Source organism: Conger conger, chromosome 1, assembly GCF_963514075.1.
Source record: "Conger conger chromosome 1, fConCon1.1, whole genome shotgun sequence".
Classification (NCBI taxonomy): domain Eukaryota; kingdom Metazoa; phylum Chordata; class Actinopteri; order Anguilliformes; family Congridae; genus Conger; species Conger conger.
Window position 1 is genome coordinate 94,247,927 of NC_083760.1, and position 17,500 is coordinate 94,265,426.

At 46.1% G+C, this 17,500-nt stretch overlaps 1 protein-coding gene across 1 annotated transcript in view; it reads right to left on the minus strand.

Annotated features, from left to right (window-relative positions):
* Window positions 1-63: 63 nt before the first annotated feature.
* dcdc2b (doublecortin domain containing 2B) overlaps window positions 64-17,500 on the minus strand; it is a 20,537-nt gene continuing 3,100 nt past the window's right edge. Inside the window, exons 2-12 of the mRNA XM_061216079.1 lie at window positions 15,041-15,121; window positions 14,128-14,259; window positions 13,251-13,397; window positions 11,131-11,170; window positions 10,541-10,606; window positions 7,783-7,945; window positions 6,390-6,499; window positions 5,918-6,004; window positions 5,412-5,528; window positions 1,630-1,743; window positions 64-1,499 (exon numbers count right to left, since the gene is read on the minus strand). Coding sequence (XP_061072063.1) covers window positions 1,380-1,499; window positions 1,630-1,743; window positions 5,412-5,528; window positions 5,918-6,004; window positions 6,390-6,499; window positions 7,783-7,945; window positions 10,541-10,606; window positions 11,131-11,170; window positions 13,251-13,397; window positions 14,128-14,259; window positions 15,041-15,121 — 1,177 coding nt within the window. The 3' untranslated portion in view covers window positions 64-1,379. The remainder of the gene's footprint in view (window positions 1,500-1,629; window positions 1,744-5,411; window positions 5,529-5,917; window positions 6,005-6,389; window positions 6,500-7,782; window positions 7,946-10,540; window positions 10,607-11,130; window positions 11,171-13,250; window positions 13,398-14,127; window positions 14,260-15,040; window positions 15,122-17,500) is intronic.

Genomic DNA, 17,500 nt, shown 5'->3' on the forward strand with positions numbered 1-17,500 from the left:
ATGAAAAAGCCATTTCTTGAGATGCAATTGAATGTGGCAACAAAGATGACATGAGTTCCTGTCTGAAATCTCAGCCTTTAATCTGACACGGGACACGGTCACAGAGTAAAGCACACCTCACAAATGTCCACAATTTGCCCTGAAATATACTGGTGTTCTGGAAACCAACTTATTAATACAGGTAGGCTAATTGAAAGCATGATCAAGTTGTATAACTTTGTGTGGAAACAAATTTGAACACAATGCAGGTTTTGACACCATTTGCTTTGTTTTTCCACTTGTTTAAAATAATGAGTAACAGTAAAAAATAAGTAATAACAGTAATAATTTGAATGGTCAGGTCACGTACACATCTTAACATTTGGGATGTCACAGATTTCAGCGATTGATCAGCTAGTTATTGGAAAAAAATAAGTTCTTTGAAAAGGAATCCTTCACAACACACTAGGAAATGAAAGTTTTAGCTTTTAGGTAAAATAGGCAAGATTTTTTGTTAAAACATTACTACAAGACCATTGTAAATCCCTTCCTATCATTGGAAAATGCTCATTGACATGTTGACTCACCCTCTGCCTGTATTTATAGTGCTTAAATTCGGGTTCAAAATATGCAGTTGACGGGCCGTACAGTTGTACAATATTTCAAGCTCATTGGTTGAAAATTGGTTCTAATTGCCACAGCCAATGGCGTTTCAACGTCAGCGCGTTCACAGAGAAGGGGGAGGGATAAACAGTGTTGCGGTTTGAGCGTGTTTGTTGCTGCAATTCCTTTTTTGACCGTTAGAAGTTCGAAATTACCGATTGTACCTTCAAAGCTCGTGTAGGCGATCTTTGAATCTGGCTAGAAGAAGGAAGATTTTACATGTATACAGCGGCGAAAAACCCACCCCCTCCTCTCGCAGAGAGGCAGGTAAGGCCGCCTCCAGCCTGAGAACTGCCCTCACTGGATGTTTCATCATCGGGGGCGATGAAAAACGGAAATCTGTCTTGGGACAGTCACAGATTTTTTTCCCCTCCAGAGTAGTTGGTTTATTGCTAGTCGTTGGAATGTGAAGAGAATGTCATACGACCAAAAAAGAAAAAATAGCATACCCCAACTTTAACGGATCGAACTGATTAAAAGGTCATAGATGAACGTGGTATGCCTAAATGTATTAGCCTACTTGATTGTTTGTTTCTGATGCAATTAACGGCCCTCTTATAACGAATTGCTAGTAAGATGGGGGAGTGAAACTCAGCATACAATTATGGGTGACTGATTAGATTTGCTCTTTTGTGCAGGATAACTGCCGTTTTGCTTCACAGTTTATGTGAAACGACGCTGTGTGAAGCCCCAATCAGCCTGCGTTTTCTTTTATGGGCATGTGTCGCAGCTTCCAGTTAAGCCGCCAGTTCGTTCGTGGACAGTCGGCTCCCTGGGCGTATGTTCCCGGCCTCTTGCGGGTCCTGATAGCTGCGATACGTCGCGGATCCCGATCCAGATTTGGGAGGTGTAGCCGCCTGCATTAGAAGAAAGAAAAAAAACGGAAGAAAGAAAACCTATTTAGTAGTGACGTTAAAAGCGAAACCGTTTTGCATTCTTTTGTAGTGGGGTTTTGATAAAATATCGAAATCGGTCCGTTTTTTCCACCTGTTCTGCCTGTGAAGACTCTCCGTCGTGTGCATCGTCAACCGTCTCTTCTTTGACATCCTGAGAGTCGCGTCCCGCTATCGATCCGGCTGGCGAGTCTCGGTCATCCGTCTCCTGAAGATAAAAACCCGGATGAAAGTAAAGAGGCTGGCAAAACAGTTTGATACTGTTCAGATATACGCAATTTAGTCTGGGTCTGCGTCCCGTTATCTTTCACTCCCCCCTCCTTTACTGCACTCCAGCGGTTGATAGATCTAGCCTAGACTGTGAGGTCTGCACACTAGGGAAATTTGCTCAGAGTAGAAACAGAGAACCTGATGTAAGAGCAAAGGGAGCACTTGAGCTTGTGCACACTGATTTAGCTGGTCCTATTGATCCAAAAGCAAAGGATGGTTTTCGCTATGCTTTATCATTTACAGATGATTACACTAGTGTAGTATTTATGTATTTTTTGAAGGCAAAGAGTGATACTACCAAAGCAACTGAAAAGTTCATTGCAGACACTGCCCCCTATGGGAAAATCAAGTGTATTAGGTCAGACAATGGCACAGAGTACACAGCAAAAGAGTTTCAAGAGTTGTTGACTAAGAATAATATACGACATGAGACCTCAGCTCCTTACTCGCCCCATCAAAACGGTACAGCTGAAAGAAATTGGAGAACACTATTCGAAATGGCGAGATGTATGATTATTGAGAGCAAATTACCTAAAGAGTTGTGGACATATGCTGTGATGACTGCTGAAATAATTCGCAACAGGTGCTACAATAGTCGCATTAAGCAAACACCGTACTACATGTTAACAGGGAAGAAACCTGATCTTTCTAAAATGAGGGTGTTCGGATTGGTATGCTATGCATACAAGCAAGACAAGAAAAAGCTAGATGCCAAATGTGAGAAGGGGCGGTTTGTAGGGTTTGATAAGAACAGCCCTGCACTACTAGTCTACTACCCAGACACAGGGAAAGTACTCAAGCACAGGCTTGTAAAGTTCATTACGAAGAGCGTAAGTGAACATGAAACTCAGACTGATCTAATGATGACCGATGATGTTTATGGGAAGAGATCCACATCCCCCATGCCAAAACCCCAGATCACTGATCAGACTCCAACAGTGAACCAAGAGTCTGACATGGCAAATCCAGAAATGACTCTCACACAAGAGACAGACAACAGAGATGACATACACACAAGGGATAGTCATAGTACACCAGAAGAGATAGGAATGCTCCAAAATACTTGAACGACTATGTGTCAGATGTTGATAGTGAGGACCAAATACTAGCCAATATTGACTACTGCTATAGGATGGTGTGTGGTGTACCACAAACTTTTGATGAAGCCATGGGCTCAACAAAATCACAGATTTGGGCCAGTGCAATGAAAGAAGAGATAAATTCTCTTAGAGAAAACAACACATACACATTGACTACACTGCCTATGGGTAAGAATGCAGTGGGGGGTAAGTGGGTGTATGCAGTCAAAAACAATACTGACGACACTGAGACATATAAGGAAAGATATGTTGCAAAAGGTTACAGCCAAGTAGCTGGAATAGACTACAAGGAGACTTTCTCTCCAACTGCGAATATGACATCAATTCGTACCATGATACAGATGGCAGCTCAATATGACCTTGAACTCCACCAGATGGATGTTAAAACAGCTTATTTACATGCTCCAATTGACTGTGAAGTGTACATAGAGCAACCAGAAGGATTTGAGGTAAAATCAGAGACAGGTGAAAAACTAGTCGGTAAACTGAACAAATCACTATATGGTCTGAAACAGTCAGGACGGAATTGGAATAGAATGTTAAACGATCACCTCAGTGAAAATGGGTTTACTCAAAATCCAGCAGACCATTGTGTATACACTAAAGGAACACAGAGTGATAGAATAATAATAATCATTTGGGTGGATGATCTACTTATTGCAGCCAGGGACAATACATCACTCAATAATGTGAAGAGAATGCTGACAGCAAAATTTAAAATGAAAGATCTAGGGAAACTTAAACATTTTTTAGGTATTGATTTCAATCAGAGTGGGGGAGAAGTGAGGATGAACCAAAATAGGTACATATCAAAAATACTGGAGAAGTTTGGTATGTCTGAGTGTAAACCATGGTCGACTCCATGTGAACAAAAACTGGATTTTAATGGTGATGGTGAATTTATCGATCCTAAGAGATATCGGGAGGTGATAGGGAGCTTGATTTATGTAATGACATGTACAAGACCAGATCTAAGCTGGATTGTCAGTAAGCTATCACAGTACCTGTCACAGCCAAAACAACAACACATGATAGCAGCCAAACATGTGATGAGATACCTGAAAGGCACGATCGATAAGGAGTTATGCTATAAGAAAAGCAAAGAAACACTCAAACTGGTGGCATATAGTGATGCTGATTGGGCTGCAGATCTAAATGATAGACGCAGTTCAACAGGGTATTGTTTAGGTCTCACTGATAGAGGTCCAGCTGTGTCATGGAAATCAAAGAGGCAGCCCACGGTTGCATTATCTACTTGTGAAGCTGAATATATGGCTTTGGGTGCAACTACACAGGAATATCTATATCTTGTACAACTACTGAATGGTATGGATAATATGTGCAAATATGAACCAGTGAAAGTGTTTGAGGACAACCAAGGGGCAATTGCTTTGTCTAAAGATCCCATAAGTCGCCAGAGGTGCAAACACATTGATGTCAGATTTCATTTTGTTAGATCTGCACTCAATGATGGTAAAATAACTATAGAATATTGTCCAACAGCAGACATGGTAGCTGACATCATGACTAAGCCTGCAACTAAGTTTAAGATAGATAAGTTTGGGGGTTTTTTGTTTGGAATGTAGGTTAAACCTAGTTGAGAAGAACTTACCCTCATGTAATGTAACAGACAAATGTGAAAATGTGTTTATTTGATTTATTCATTATGAGAGCAAGTGGGGGTGTTAATCTATGTAATAATTGTTATGCTCTCATGCAGTGGTCTAGTTTATGTTGATGACGTGACGTCAACGTTTCATGTATGTTTAATGACGTCACCGTTTTACGTGAGGTTATATATGTAAGTGCGTGAATAATAAAACCTTCTTCTTCCCGGTAAATGAGACCGACGGTGAGCGTGTGCTTTATTTCCCGTATACAACTAACTTGTAAACCGGTTATCCTGCCCTAAGATGACAACGCCGACAAGTAGCCTATGTGAAGAAAATTGGGACGAGCTTTTCGGTTTGGCCGTCATCGAAGTTGACGTCCAGTGTTGAAGAAGTAGCCCTATAATAATTGTTATTTTTTGCCCAAACATATTCTCATAGCCGATTACAGATTTTACACGTGGGGAGCGAATTTAAAGATACAAAATCGCCTGTAAATTTCAAGCACAAGTTGCACAGTAGCCTGTAAAAACAGCAACCTGACATTGCAGTTCACTCGAGACACTAATTAGTTGGTAACCAGCAGCACTGGGACAAAAATAAATACCTATTCAAACCAAACTCTTTACTGTAATCCCAGAATCTCAATGTGTCCGATCTGAACACCTTGTAGTGTAACAGTTCATGTTCTTGGCTATCGCCAGTTGCATATCGTATAGCTAACTCAGAAACATTTATGTAGATTAGTGAAACGTAGCCTAGGCTTGGCGGAGGATGGAAGTGGAGTTAAGGAATGCTCTTTCTGTCTAATGGGACGCAGCCTAAGTGTTTGTGTGGGTACTGTGATGACGTTGTCGGCCAAATGGCCCGCCTCTGTTAGGTATATGTCGCCTTACCTGCTGTTGCAACCCGTGAAGAGTGGAACTGGTCCGGCCGTCGGTCTCTCTGTAGCGACTGGGTGTGCTGTTTGTCTCGGATCTGTCTTCAGACCTGGGCTCTGCGGGGGTTTTCTGCTGCGACCGATGAATGCAGTGAGTGAGTGAGTCTGTCAGTCAGCTCTAGTGACACGTGCACGGCCAGATTGTCACCTACAGCACTTTCTACAGCTCAGCGAGCTGAAGTGAGAACACCTTCAGGAATGCAGTAGTCACAAATGGCCTAATTCACAGACCTCAAGGTTAAGATCGAAACTGTGGCACACGATTTTGAACACGCTAAATACCTTTCCCTGTAATACACTGAACGAAAGAAAAGACGATTTTACACTCTTCAGAGTAAAACTACTTATCAACAAAGGAGTGTCTTTCATGCATTTCATGTCAGACTGGCTGTCGTGTTGCTGGCAGTCAGGTCCTTGTGTTATTTCTCATTGCTACAGAGGCATTTTTCCGTGGGGTCATACTCTGGCTGGCGGAAGGTCGGGGTCGTCTCTTGGTGTTTCAGGGCGAAGTTTCTCAAGTTCCTCGTCCTCCACAGTCTCTGCCACTCTCTGGCAAACGGAATAAAACGCTGGTCAGCCTGTGCTCATCTGCACATCCTCAAAACTATTGACAGGTGAGAGCAGAGACAGGTGAGAGCAGAGACAGGTGAGAGCAGAGACAGGTGAGGAGAGACAGGTGAGACCAGAGACAGGTGAGACCAGAGACAGGTGAGACCAGAGACAGGTGAGACCAGAGACAGGTGAGACCAGAGACAGGTGAGAGAATAGAGACAGGTGAGACCAGAGACAGGTGAGAGAATAGAGACAGGTGAGAGAGCAGAGACAGGTGAGAGAGCAGAGACAGGTGAGAGCAGAGACAGGTGAGACCAGAGACAGGTGAGAGAATAGAGGCAGGTGAGAGCAGAGACAGGTGAGAAGAGAGACAGGTGAGCACCTGGTCCACAGGAAGTTCCACCGCAGTATCTTCATCCTCTGCCACCTCTTCAGCTCCCTGAACCTCCTTTCTCCTCTTCCTCACGTCCGCTTTAAACACACTGGGGTGTGCTGCGTTACAGAAAACACACAAACTAAACTACACACAAACTAATATACACACAAACTAAACTACACACAAACTAATATACACACAAACTAAACTACACACAAACTAAACTACACACACTGGGGTACGCTGCGTTACAGAAAACACACAACACACAAACTAAACTACACACAAACTAAACTGCACTCAAACTAATATACACACACTGGGGTACGCTACGTTACAGAAAACACACAACACACAAACTAAACTACACACAAACTAATATACACACACTGGGGTACGCTACGTTACAGAAAACACACAACACACAAACTAAACTACACACAAACTAATATACACACACTGGGGTACGCTACGTTACAGAAAACACACAACACACAAACTAAACTACACACAAACTAATATACACACACTGGGGTACGCTGCGTTACAGAAAACACACAAACTAAACTACACACAAACTAATATACACACACTGGGGTACGCTGCATTACAGAAAACACACAAACTAAACTACACACAAACTAATATACACACAAACTAAACTACACACACTGGGGTACGCTGCGTTACAGAAAACACACAACACACAAACTAAACTACACACAAACTAAACTGCACACAAACTAATATACACACACTGGGGTACGCTACGTTACAGAAAACACAACACACAAACTAAACTACACACAAACTAATATACACACACTGGGGTACGCTACGTTACAGAAAACACAACACACAAACTAAACTACACACAAACTAATATACACACACTGGGGTACGCTACGTTACAGAAAACACACAACACACAAACTAAACTACACACAAACTAATATACACACACTGGGGTACGCTGCGTTACAGAAAACACACAAACTAAACTACACACAAACTAATATACACACACTGGGGTACGCTACGTTACAGAAAACACACAACACACAAACTAAACTACACACAAACTAATATACACACACTGGGGTACGCTGCGTTACAGAAAACACACAAACTAAACTACACACAAACTAATATACACACACTGGGGTACGCTGCATTACAGAAAACACAAACTAAACTACACACAAACTAATATACACACACTGGGGTACGCTGCGTTACAGAAAACACAACACACAAACTAAACTACACACAAATTAATATACACACACTGGGGTACGCTACGTTACAGAAAACACACAAACTAAACTACACACTAATCACAGCACTGTTACAAACTACACACCTCTGTGTGTGTGTGTGTGTGTGTGTGTGCACTCACCATTCCCCCTCAGGGGCTGTGTGTATCTTGCGGCTCCCCTGTTCTTGTGCACCTTTGCTGGTTTGGCGAAGAAGAGGGAGTCCTCCTCTTTTGGGGGTCTCCCCTGCGTGGGCCCCGGCCCCCCCGCCTCGTCCCCCGTCGACTTCACCCTCCGGCCGTCTGACTAGACCAGCAGCCCGGGAGGAACGAGAACTCAGTGCCTCTCCTTTACCCGTTAGCCTCTCTCCTTTACCCGTTAGCCTCTCTCCTTTACCCGTTAACCTCTCTCCTTTACCCGTTAACCTCTCTCCTTTACCCGTTAGCCTCTCTCCTTTACCCGTTAACCTCTCTCCTTTACCCGTTAACCTCTCTCCTTTACCCGTTAGCCTCTCTCCTTTACCCGTTAGCCTCTCTCCTTTACCCGTTAGCCTCTCACCTTTACCCGTTAGCCTCTCTCCTTTACCCGTTAGCCTCTCTCCTTTACCCGTTAACCTCCCTCCTTTACCCGTTAGCCTCTCTCCTTTACCCGTTAGCCTCTCTCCTTTACCCGTTAACCTCTCTCCTTTACCCGTTAACCTCTCTCCTTTACCCGTTAGCCTCTCTCCTTTACCCGTTAGCCTCTCTCCTTTACCCGTTAACCTCTCTCCTTTACCCGTTAGCCTCTCTCCTTTACCCGTTAGCCTCTCTCCTTTACCCGTTAGCCTCTCTCCTTTACCCGTTAGCCTCTCTCCTTTACCCGTAAACCTCTCTCCTTTACCCGTTAACCTCTCTCCTTTACCCGTTAGCCTCTCTCCTTTACCCGTTAGCCTCTCTCCTTTACCCGTTAGCCTCTCTCCTTTACCCGTTAACCTCTCTCCTTTACCCGTTAGCCTCTCTCCTTTACCCGTTAGCCTCTCTCCTTTACCCGTTAGCCTCTCCCCTTTACCCGTTAGCCTCTCTCCTTTACCCGTTAGCCTCTCTCCTTTACCCGTTAGCCTCTCTCCTTTACCCGTTAACCTCCCTCCTTTACCCGTTAACCTCCCTCCTTTACCCGTTAGCCTCTCTCCTTTACCCGTTAACCTCTCTCCTTTACCCGTTAGCCTCCCTCCTTTACCCGTTAACCTCTCTCCTTTACCCGTTAACCTCTCTCCTTTACCCGTTAACCTCTCTCCTTTACCCGTTAGCCTCTCTCCTTTACCCGTTAGCCTCTCTCCTTTACCCGTTAGCCTCTCTCCTTTACCCGTTAGCCTCTCACCTTTACCCGTTAACCTCTCTCCTTTACCCGTTAGCCTCTCTCCTTTACCCGTTAGCCTCTCTCCTTTACCCGTTAACCTCTCTCCTTTACCCGTTAGCCTCTCTCCTTTACCCGTTAGCCTCTCCCCTTTACCCGTTAACCTCTCTCCTTTACCCGTTAGCCTCTCTCCTTTACCCGTTAGCCTCTCTCCTTTACCCGTTAGCCTCTCTCCTTTACCCGTTAGCCTCTCCCCTTTACCTGTTAGCCTCTCTCCTTTACCCGTTAGCCTCTCTCCTTTACCCGTTAGCCTCTCTCCTTTACCCGTTAACCTCTCTCCTTTACCCGTTAGCCTCTCTCCTTTACCCGTTAGCCTCTCTCCTTTACCCGTTAGCCTCTCTCCTTTACCCGTTAACCTCTCTCCTTTACCCGTTAACCTCTCTCCTTTACCCGTTAGCCTCTCTCCTTTACCCGTTAGCCTCTCTCCTTTACCCGTTAGCCTCTCTCCTTTACCCGTTAACCTCTCTCCTTTACCCGTTAGCCTCTCTCCTTTACCCGTTAGCCTCTCTCCTTTACCCGTTAGCCTCTCCCCTTTACCCGTTAACCTCTCTCCTTTACCCGTTAGCCTCTCTCCTTTACCCGTTAGCCTCTCTCCTTTACCCGTTAGCCTCTCTCCTTTACCCGTTAGCCTCTCTCCTTTACCCGTTAGCCTCTCTCCTTTACCCGTTAGCCTCTCTCCTTTACCCGTTAGCCTCTCTCCTTTACCCGTTAGCCTCTCTCCTTTACCCGTTAGCCTCCCTCCTTTACCCGTTAACCTCTCTCCTTTACCCGTTAGCCTCTCTCCTTTACCCGTTAACCTCTCTCCTTTACCCGTTAGCCTCTCTCCTTTACCCGTTAGCCTCTCTCCTTTACCCGTTAGCCTCTCTCCTTTACCCGTTAGCCTCTCTCCTTTACCCGTTAGCCTCTCCCCTTTACCCGTTAACCTCTCTCCTTTACCCGTTAACCTCTGCTGCGAGCACCCCCACCCAGATGACACTGAGATGTCGAGTGAAACCGTTTCCTCTGAATACCCAGCTTATGTGTGCATTACCCTTCCAGAAAGAGATATACTGTGAGATATAAAATTATCAAAAGAAGAGCCATTTAAGATGGTTTTCCAGATCAGCGCTCCCCACACAGATTGATTGAGTGGTGTGTCCAACACGTCAGACAAGTGAAATTCATCAGTTTACTTTGTGCTGAATGCAGGCAAAGGGTTATTACATTACATATTACATTATTGGCATTTGGCAGACGCTTTTATCCAGAGCGACGTACAGTTGATTAGACTAAGCAGGAGACAATCCTCCCCTGGAGCAATGCAGGGTTAAGGGCCTTGCTCAAGGGCCCAACAGCTGTGCGGATCTTATTGTGGCTACACCGGGATTAGAACCACCGACCTTGCATGTCCCAGTCCTTTACCTTAACCACTACGCTACAGGTTATATTTCTGAGCAAACCAAACTATGTTCCGTTAACCGGACATCGCACTTCCCACTGATAATTCCTGAATCCCAGATGTCGCCCTACCTCTGGAGAGTCCAGCAGGGTGGAGTCACTGTATCGATCCCGCGGAACGCTGACCAGCTTCCTGTTCTGGAGAACGCACAGGAAGTGACATCATCATCATCACGCACAGGTTCGCTGCCGGCCATGGTGTTGAATACAGTGAGATCATTAACTGCCAGATTCGGTCCTGGGTTTTTCTCCATCCAAGCCTATACCCACTGAACCGGAACAGCTGTAATTAATCAGGTTTAATGAACGCAGGAGACCGTGTGCTGGAGGCACTCAGCGTTTCTCCCTTCAGAATATTCAGCCTCAGATTTTTAATCACCCGTCAGACTCCTGTGATCGAGCTCGGATGGAACAAAAACCAGAAACGGCACTGCCCCTCCAGGACCGGGGTTGCCTACCCCGATACGACAGACATTGGATTTGAGTAATGAAAATTATATTTTACAACCTTTTTATTGGTGATTCAGAAGAGTTCAGTTATGGTAAGTAGCCAGGCAGCATTTATTTATTTTTCTTTAAAATTCTGATGTTTTGCATAAAGGAAGCATTGCAGTGGTGTTTCAGGCTCTGGTCACACGCTGGTTCCAGTGGAATCTGCCTACCTCGTATCTTTTCGGCAGCCTCCTGTCTCCGAAATGGTTTCTATGAAACAGACAACAGAGCTACAGCAACACACGTATAGCAACGTAACGCAAGTGACAACAGGCAGTCTGCCTGCCAAATCACTTTTCATATGTTACGTAACTTATACTGAGGATTCACATGAAACCTGGAAACAAAACAAAAATATGTCCAAAAATTCTCAGTCGCAGTTTTCCCAGGGCACCTTCCTGGACTGGCACAAACGGTTGATTTTGTCACCGCCACTTTTTAAGACACAACAAATGTATATTTTTCTGGTTAATTGATTCTAAAATGACTAGCTAATTGTGAAGTGAAGGAAGCTATACGCAGGGAACATATTATTTAAATATTTAAATATTTGAATGTAAGTATTTTGTGTTTGCTCGTGTGACACAGCCCTACCAGTTAATGTTAGCTTGGCTGTGTTTGTGAGCTAGCGGGCAGAATCCCGATCGGCAAAACAAGTGTCTCTCCACATCTGCGGTGCCAATACCAGAATACGTTGTGAATGACTGAAGAGTCAATCAATACACAAAAAAATATATAAGACTAAATACTATAACAACTGATGTTAGATACTGCTCTTTGTACATTATACAGACTTATGACTCTATTGATTTTACCTGCATCCGTCGCTCCGGTCGGTTGCAGTGCACCAACCTGTGGTGCCTTGTTCTCACCCCAAATGAAAACCCAGGTGAACTGTGTCCGGTAAGCGCGCGGTATCCGAGTCGTTTGTAAATGTGTAAAATACTGCATGTGAAGAGGGGAACCGGGAACCCGGGGGTGTAGATTTGGGAGTGCGGTCTGTGAGCACTCCAGGTGTGTAGATTTGGGAGTGCGGTCTGTGAGCGGTCCAGGAGTGTAGATTTGGGAGTGAGCTCTGTGTGGTACAGGAGGGTAGATTTGGGAGAGCGGTCTGTGTGGTACAGGAGTGTAGATTTGGGAGAGCTCTGTGTGGTACAGGAGTGTAGATTTGGGAGAGCTCTGTGTGGTACAGGAGTGTAGATTTGGGAGAGCTCTGTGTGGTACAGGAGTGTAGATTTGGGAGTGCGCTCTGTGAGGTACAGGAGTGTAGATTTGGGAGAGAGCTCTGTGCGGTACAGGAGTGTAGATTTGGGAGAGCTCTGTGAGGTACAGGAGTGTAGATTTGGGAGTGCGGTCGGTGCGGTACAGGAGTGTAGATTTGGGAGTGAGCTCTGTGAGGTACAGGAGTGTAGATTTGGGAGAGCTCTGTGAGGTACAGGAGTGTAGATTTGGGAGCGCTCTGTGAGGTACAGGAGTGTAGATTTGGGAGTGAGCTCTGTGAGGTACAGGAGGGTAGATTTGGGAGTGAGCTCTGTGAGGTACAGGAGGGTAGATTTGGGAGTGCGGTCTGTGCGGTACAGGCGGGTAGATTTGGGAGTGAGCTCTGTGAGGTACAGGAGGGTAGATTTGGGAGAGCTCTGTGAGGTACAGGAGTGTAGATTTGGGAGAGCTCTGTGAGGTACAGGAGTGTAGATTTGGGAGTGCGGTCTGTGCGGTACAGGAGTGTAGATTTTGGAGTGAGCTCTGTGAGGTACAGGAGTGTAGATTTGGGAGTGCGGTCTGTGCGGTACAGGAGTGTAGATTTGGGAGTGAGCTCTGTGAGGTACAGGAGGGTAGATTTGGGAGAGCTCTGTGAGGTACAGGAGTGTAGATTTGGGAGAGCTCTGTGTGGTACAGGAGTGTAGATTTGGGAGTGCGCTCTGTGAGGTACAGGAGTGTAGATTTGGGAGTGCGCTCTGTGTGGTACAGGAGTGTAGATTTGGGAGTGCGCTCTGTGAGGTACAGGAGGGTAGATTTGGGAGTGCGGTCTGTGCGGTACAGGAGTGTAGATTTGGGAGTGCGGTCTGTGCGGTACAGGAGTGTAGATTTGGGAGTGCGGTCTGTGCGGTACAGGAGTGTAGATTTGGGAGTGCGGTCTGTGAGGTACAGGAGTGTAGATTTGGGAGTGAGCTCTGTGAGGTACAGGAGTGTAGATTTGGGAGTGAGCTCTGTGAGGTACAGGAGTGTAGATTTGGGAGTGAGCTCTGTGAGGTACAGGAGGGTAGATTTGGGAGTGCGGTCTGTGCGGTACCTGTGGCCGTGACCGGCTGGCGCTTTGGGGACCAGGAGCTCCACGTACGGAAGCTTTTTGAACTTTTCCGATCCCACGGCGACGTAGTACTGGCCACTCTCCAGCTCCTCCCCCGTGGACACGGCTCCGCCCTCCAGAGTGCACAGCCTGAGGAGTTCAAAAGGTCAGGAGGTCAGGGGGCACCGATTGGCAGGGATGGATCATGGGACGATTATGGGCCGGAAAGATCCGGAAGCCTGCCTGGGAAAGCCGAGAGAGGTGGGCTGTGTTCGAGGCCACATACTTGGCATACTACCTGTACTACATTTCAATGAAAATCAACCTGAAATTTAGTATGTACGAGTAGTATGCTAGTATGCGGTTTGGAACACAGCTATGGCTATTAGAACAGCCACAGCTCCACAACAACACGAGTGTGTGTGTGTGTGTGTGTGTGTGTGTGTGTGTGTGTGAGTGTGTGTGTGTGTGAGTGTGTGGTGTGTGTGTGTGTGTGTGTGTGTGTGTGTGTGTGTGAGTGTGTGTGTGTGTGTGAGTGTGTGTGTGTGTGTGTGTGAGTGTGTGTGAGTGTGTGTGTGTATATGTGTATGACTGTGTGCGTGTATGTGTGTGTGTGTGTGAGTGTGTGTGTGAGTGTGTGCGTGTGTGTGTGTGTGTGTGAGTGTGTGTGTGAGTGCGTGCATGCGTGCGAGTGTGTGTGAGTGTGTATATGTGTATGAGTGTTCGTGAGTGTGTGTGTGTGTGAGTGTGTGTATGTGACACTGCGGCCCACAGGACATGGAGCTGAGTAGCGCTGCCCGTCAGTGTGGTGGGACCTGAGGCACAGCTCCCCCTGCTGGACGGCGGGTGAAGTGCAGCAGGCCCCGGTGGCTGACCTCACCTGCGCACCGCCCCGGTCCGGAGGCTGGCCTTCTCCGACACCATGGTGAGGATCTGCTCCAGGTCCTGCAGGGTGCTCCTGGGCAGGATGAGCCTCAGGGGCGAGCACAGGACATCCCCATTCCGAAACACACTACGGCCGGGAAGAGGCAGAGACCGCAAACAGCTTAGTTCATTTATGTGTGTGTGTGAGTGTGTGTGTGTATATGTGTATGAGTGTGTGTGCATGTGTGTGTGACTGTGTGTGTGTGCGAGTGTGTGTGTGTGACTGTGTGTGTGTGTGAGTGTGAGTGTGTGTGAGAGTGTACGTGTGTGTGAGTGTGTGCGTGTGAGTGTGTGTGTGTGTGACTGTGTGTGTGTGTGAGTGTGTGTGAGAGTGTATGTGTGCGTGTGAGTGTGTGTGTGTGTATGTGTGCGTGTGAGTGTGTGTGTGTGTGTGACTGTGTGTGTGTGCGAGTGTGTGTGAGTGTGTGTGTGTATATGTGTATGACTGTGTGTGCGTGTATGTGTGTGTGTGTGTGTGTGAGTGTGTGTGTGAGTGTGTGCGTGTGTGTGTGTGTGTGTGTGTGTGTGTGAGTGTGTGCATGCGTGCGAGTGTGTGTGAGTGTGTGTGTGTGTGTATATGTGTATGAGTGTTCGTGTGTGTGTGTGTGAGTTTGTGTGTGTGTATGTGTGTGTGCGTGTGTGAGTTTGTGTGCGTGTGTGTGTGTGTGAGTTTGTGTGCGTGTATGTGTGTGTGTGTGTGTGTGAGTGTGTGCGTGTGTGAGTATGTGTGCGTGTGTGTGTGCGTGTGTGTGTCAGTGTGTGTGTGTGTGTGAGTTTGTGTGCGTGTATGTGTGTGTGTGTGTGTGAGTTTGTGTGCGTGTGTGAGTATGTGTGCGTGTGTGTGTGTGTGTGTGTGTGTGCTCACTCACTGAATGATGCAGGGTAGATGGATGGCCTTCCTCCATTTTGCGGAGACGTTGGGTCTCTGAATGCCTCTGCCCTGGAGCACACACACACACACACACACACACACACACACACACACACACAGCAGAGATGAACTTAAACAATGAGACGGCAGGGCGGGGTGACAGACAGAAACACACAAAAGAAAGAAGACCATAACGCTTCCTCAAGAGATCAGGGAACATGTTATCAACCGGCACAGATTAGTAGAACCAGTTTTAAAAAATCTAAAAATGATAAGATATCCTATGCATTGTTTGCTCAATGATTAAGTGTGGAAGCTGCCTAAAAACAGATATCTCTCCAAACACAGCGACCAAGCAACAAAAAAACTGATAAGGAAAGCAACTGAGAGGCCAACTGCTACTTCAGATGAGCTACAGAAGGGCGCTATATCCTAATATTAATATTTCATATTTCAGCATTATTCTTCAATAACTTAAATAATTTTCTGGAACGTAACCCATTTTAGCTTAACATTTCAGTTTGACCATGTGCGTTTTTAATATATTTTAGAAAACTGATGAAAAATATGGAATGTATCATTTGCAATCCTGTAAAAATGTCAAAGTTTGAATTTACCTTCGCAAGGCACCATAGAGATTACTGGAAAGGACAGGGAAGACCATCTCTGTGCCTTTCTATTGTACACACATGTATGCCTCAGGTGAGGTTAGCCTCCCGCCCTGTGAGTGTTTTTAGCAGAGCTATGCGACAGTGTTGACGTTGCACAGTGCCGGTCGGCATGGAGCGAAGGGCCAGTCTGGGCACGCTCAGTCCGCCGATAATTAGCAGGGTGACCCTGCCTTTGTTCTGGGAGAAGAATGGGCCAGCTCACTCTGTGTCCCACAATGCACTGCTGCAGGGCACGGCAACAAACAGACCGAACCCCAAACGCCTAACCATGTGTGTGTGTGTACGTGCATGTGTGTGTGTGTGCGTGTGTACGTGCCTGTACATGCACGTGTGTGTGTGTGTGTGTGTGTATGGGTGGGTCATCTCCCATGATGCAACGTGGAGGCGGACTCTTCTATAATGCAATGTTGTGGGGAATTTCCCACAATGCATCGGTAAGCATTGGTGACCACAGGACTGTCAAGGCCCTGTTCACACTGACAACTGTCCCAAATTGTAGTCAGCAGGGCCTAATTTTGGGTCGTAAGTCTGCACCGGTGTGTGTATACATCTGAACATGTGAATTATTTCCGGTGATTGGTTATATCGTTTATACCTCATAACATTTTTAGTAGGGTTTTTAAATTTTTGCATCTGAAGCATTAAAGGATTTCACATTTAGATGGAAAAGGAAACTCTATACATTCAACCACAACCACAGCCCAACACTATACAATCAACCACAACCCAACTCTATACACTCAAACACAACCCAACACTATACACTCAACCACAGCCCAACGCTATGCATTCAACTACAACCCAAGGCTATACAATCAACCACAACCCAACACTATACAATCAACCCCAACCCAACCCCATACACTGAACCACAGCCCAACTTTATACATGCAACCATAGACCAACTCCATGCACTGAAACACAACCCAAATCCATACATGCAACTACAACCCAACACTATACACTCAACCCCAACCCAACTCCATACACTGAACCACTGTGTGTGGGGCTGGTCAGGACAGGCCAGTCAAGGTGAAAATGGGCAGAGCCAAGTCGGGTCCTCTACCCAACAACTCTGACGAACACTCTAATGCTGATGTCACAATCACTACTGGTTACTGAAAGCAGTGGAGTTCCAGAACACTGACTTAGAACTGAGAACACCTCATTCAACAGCCAGAGCAGGGCTGCTCAACCCTGTTCCTGGAGATCTACCATCCTGTAGGTTTTTACTCCAACCCTAACAAAGCAACACCTCATTCAACAGCTAGAGCAGGGCTGCTCAACCCTGTTCCTGGAGATCTACCATCCTGTAGGTTTTCACTCCAACCCTAACAAAGCACACCTCATTCAACAGCCAGCCAGAGCAGGGCTGCCCAACCCTGTTCCTGGAGATCTACCATCCTGTAGTTAACCCCAAACCCCAAACCCCCCCCCCCCCCCCCCCAAAAAAAAAAAAAAAAAATTGCACTTATGATGACTGTATGTTTAGAACAGGATTTCATGTGTATTTTCCTAGTTATGGATGTGATGCTTTGACTTCTTGACTTCCAGCTAAGAATGGATACCCTTGATTTATTTTAGCAAATCTGCTACCTGGGGACCTGAACCAACAACCTTCAGAGTGATAAGGGCTTAACAATTACACCACCCTGCCACCACCCACTGTTATAATATATCACAGCCATTACACCACCCAGAGTTATAATATATCACAGCCATTACACCACCCACTGTTATAATATATCACAGCCTTTACACCACCCACTGTTATAATATATCACAGC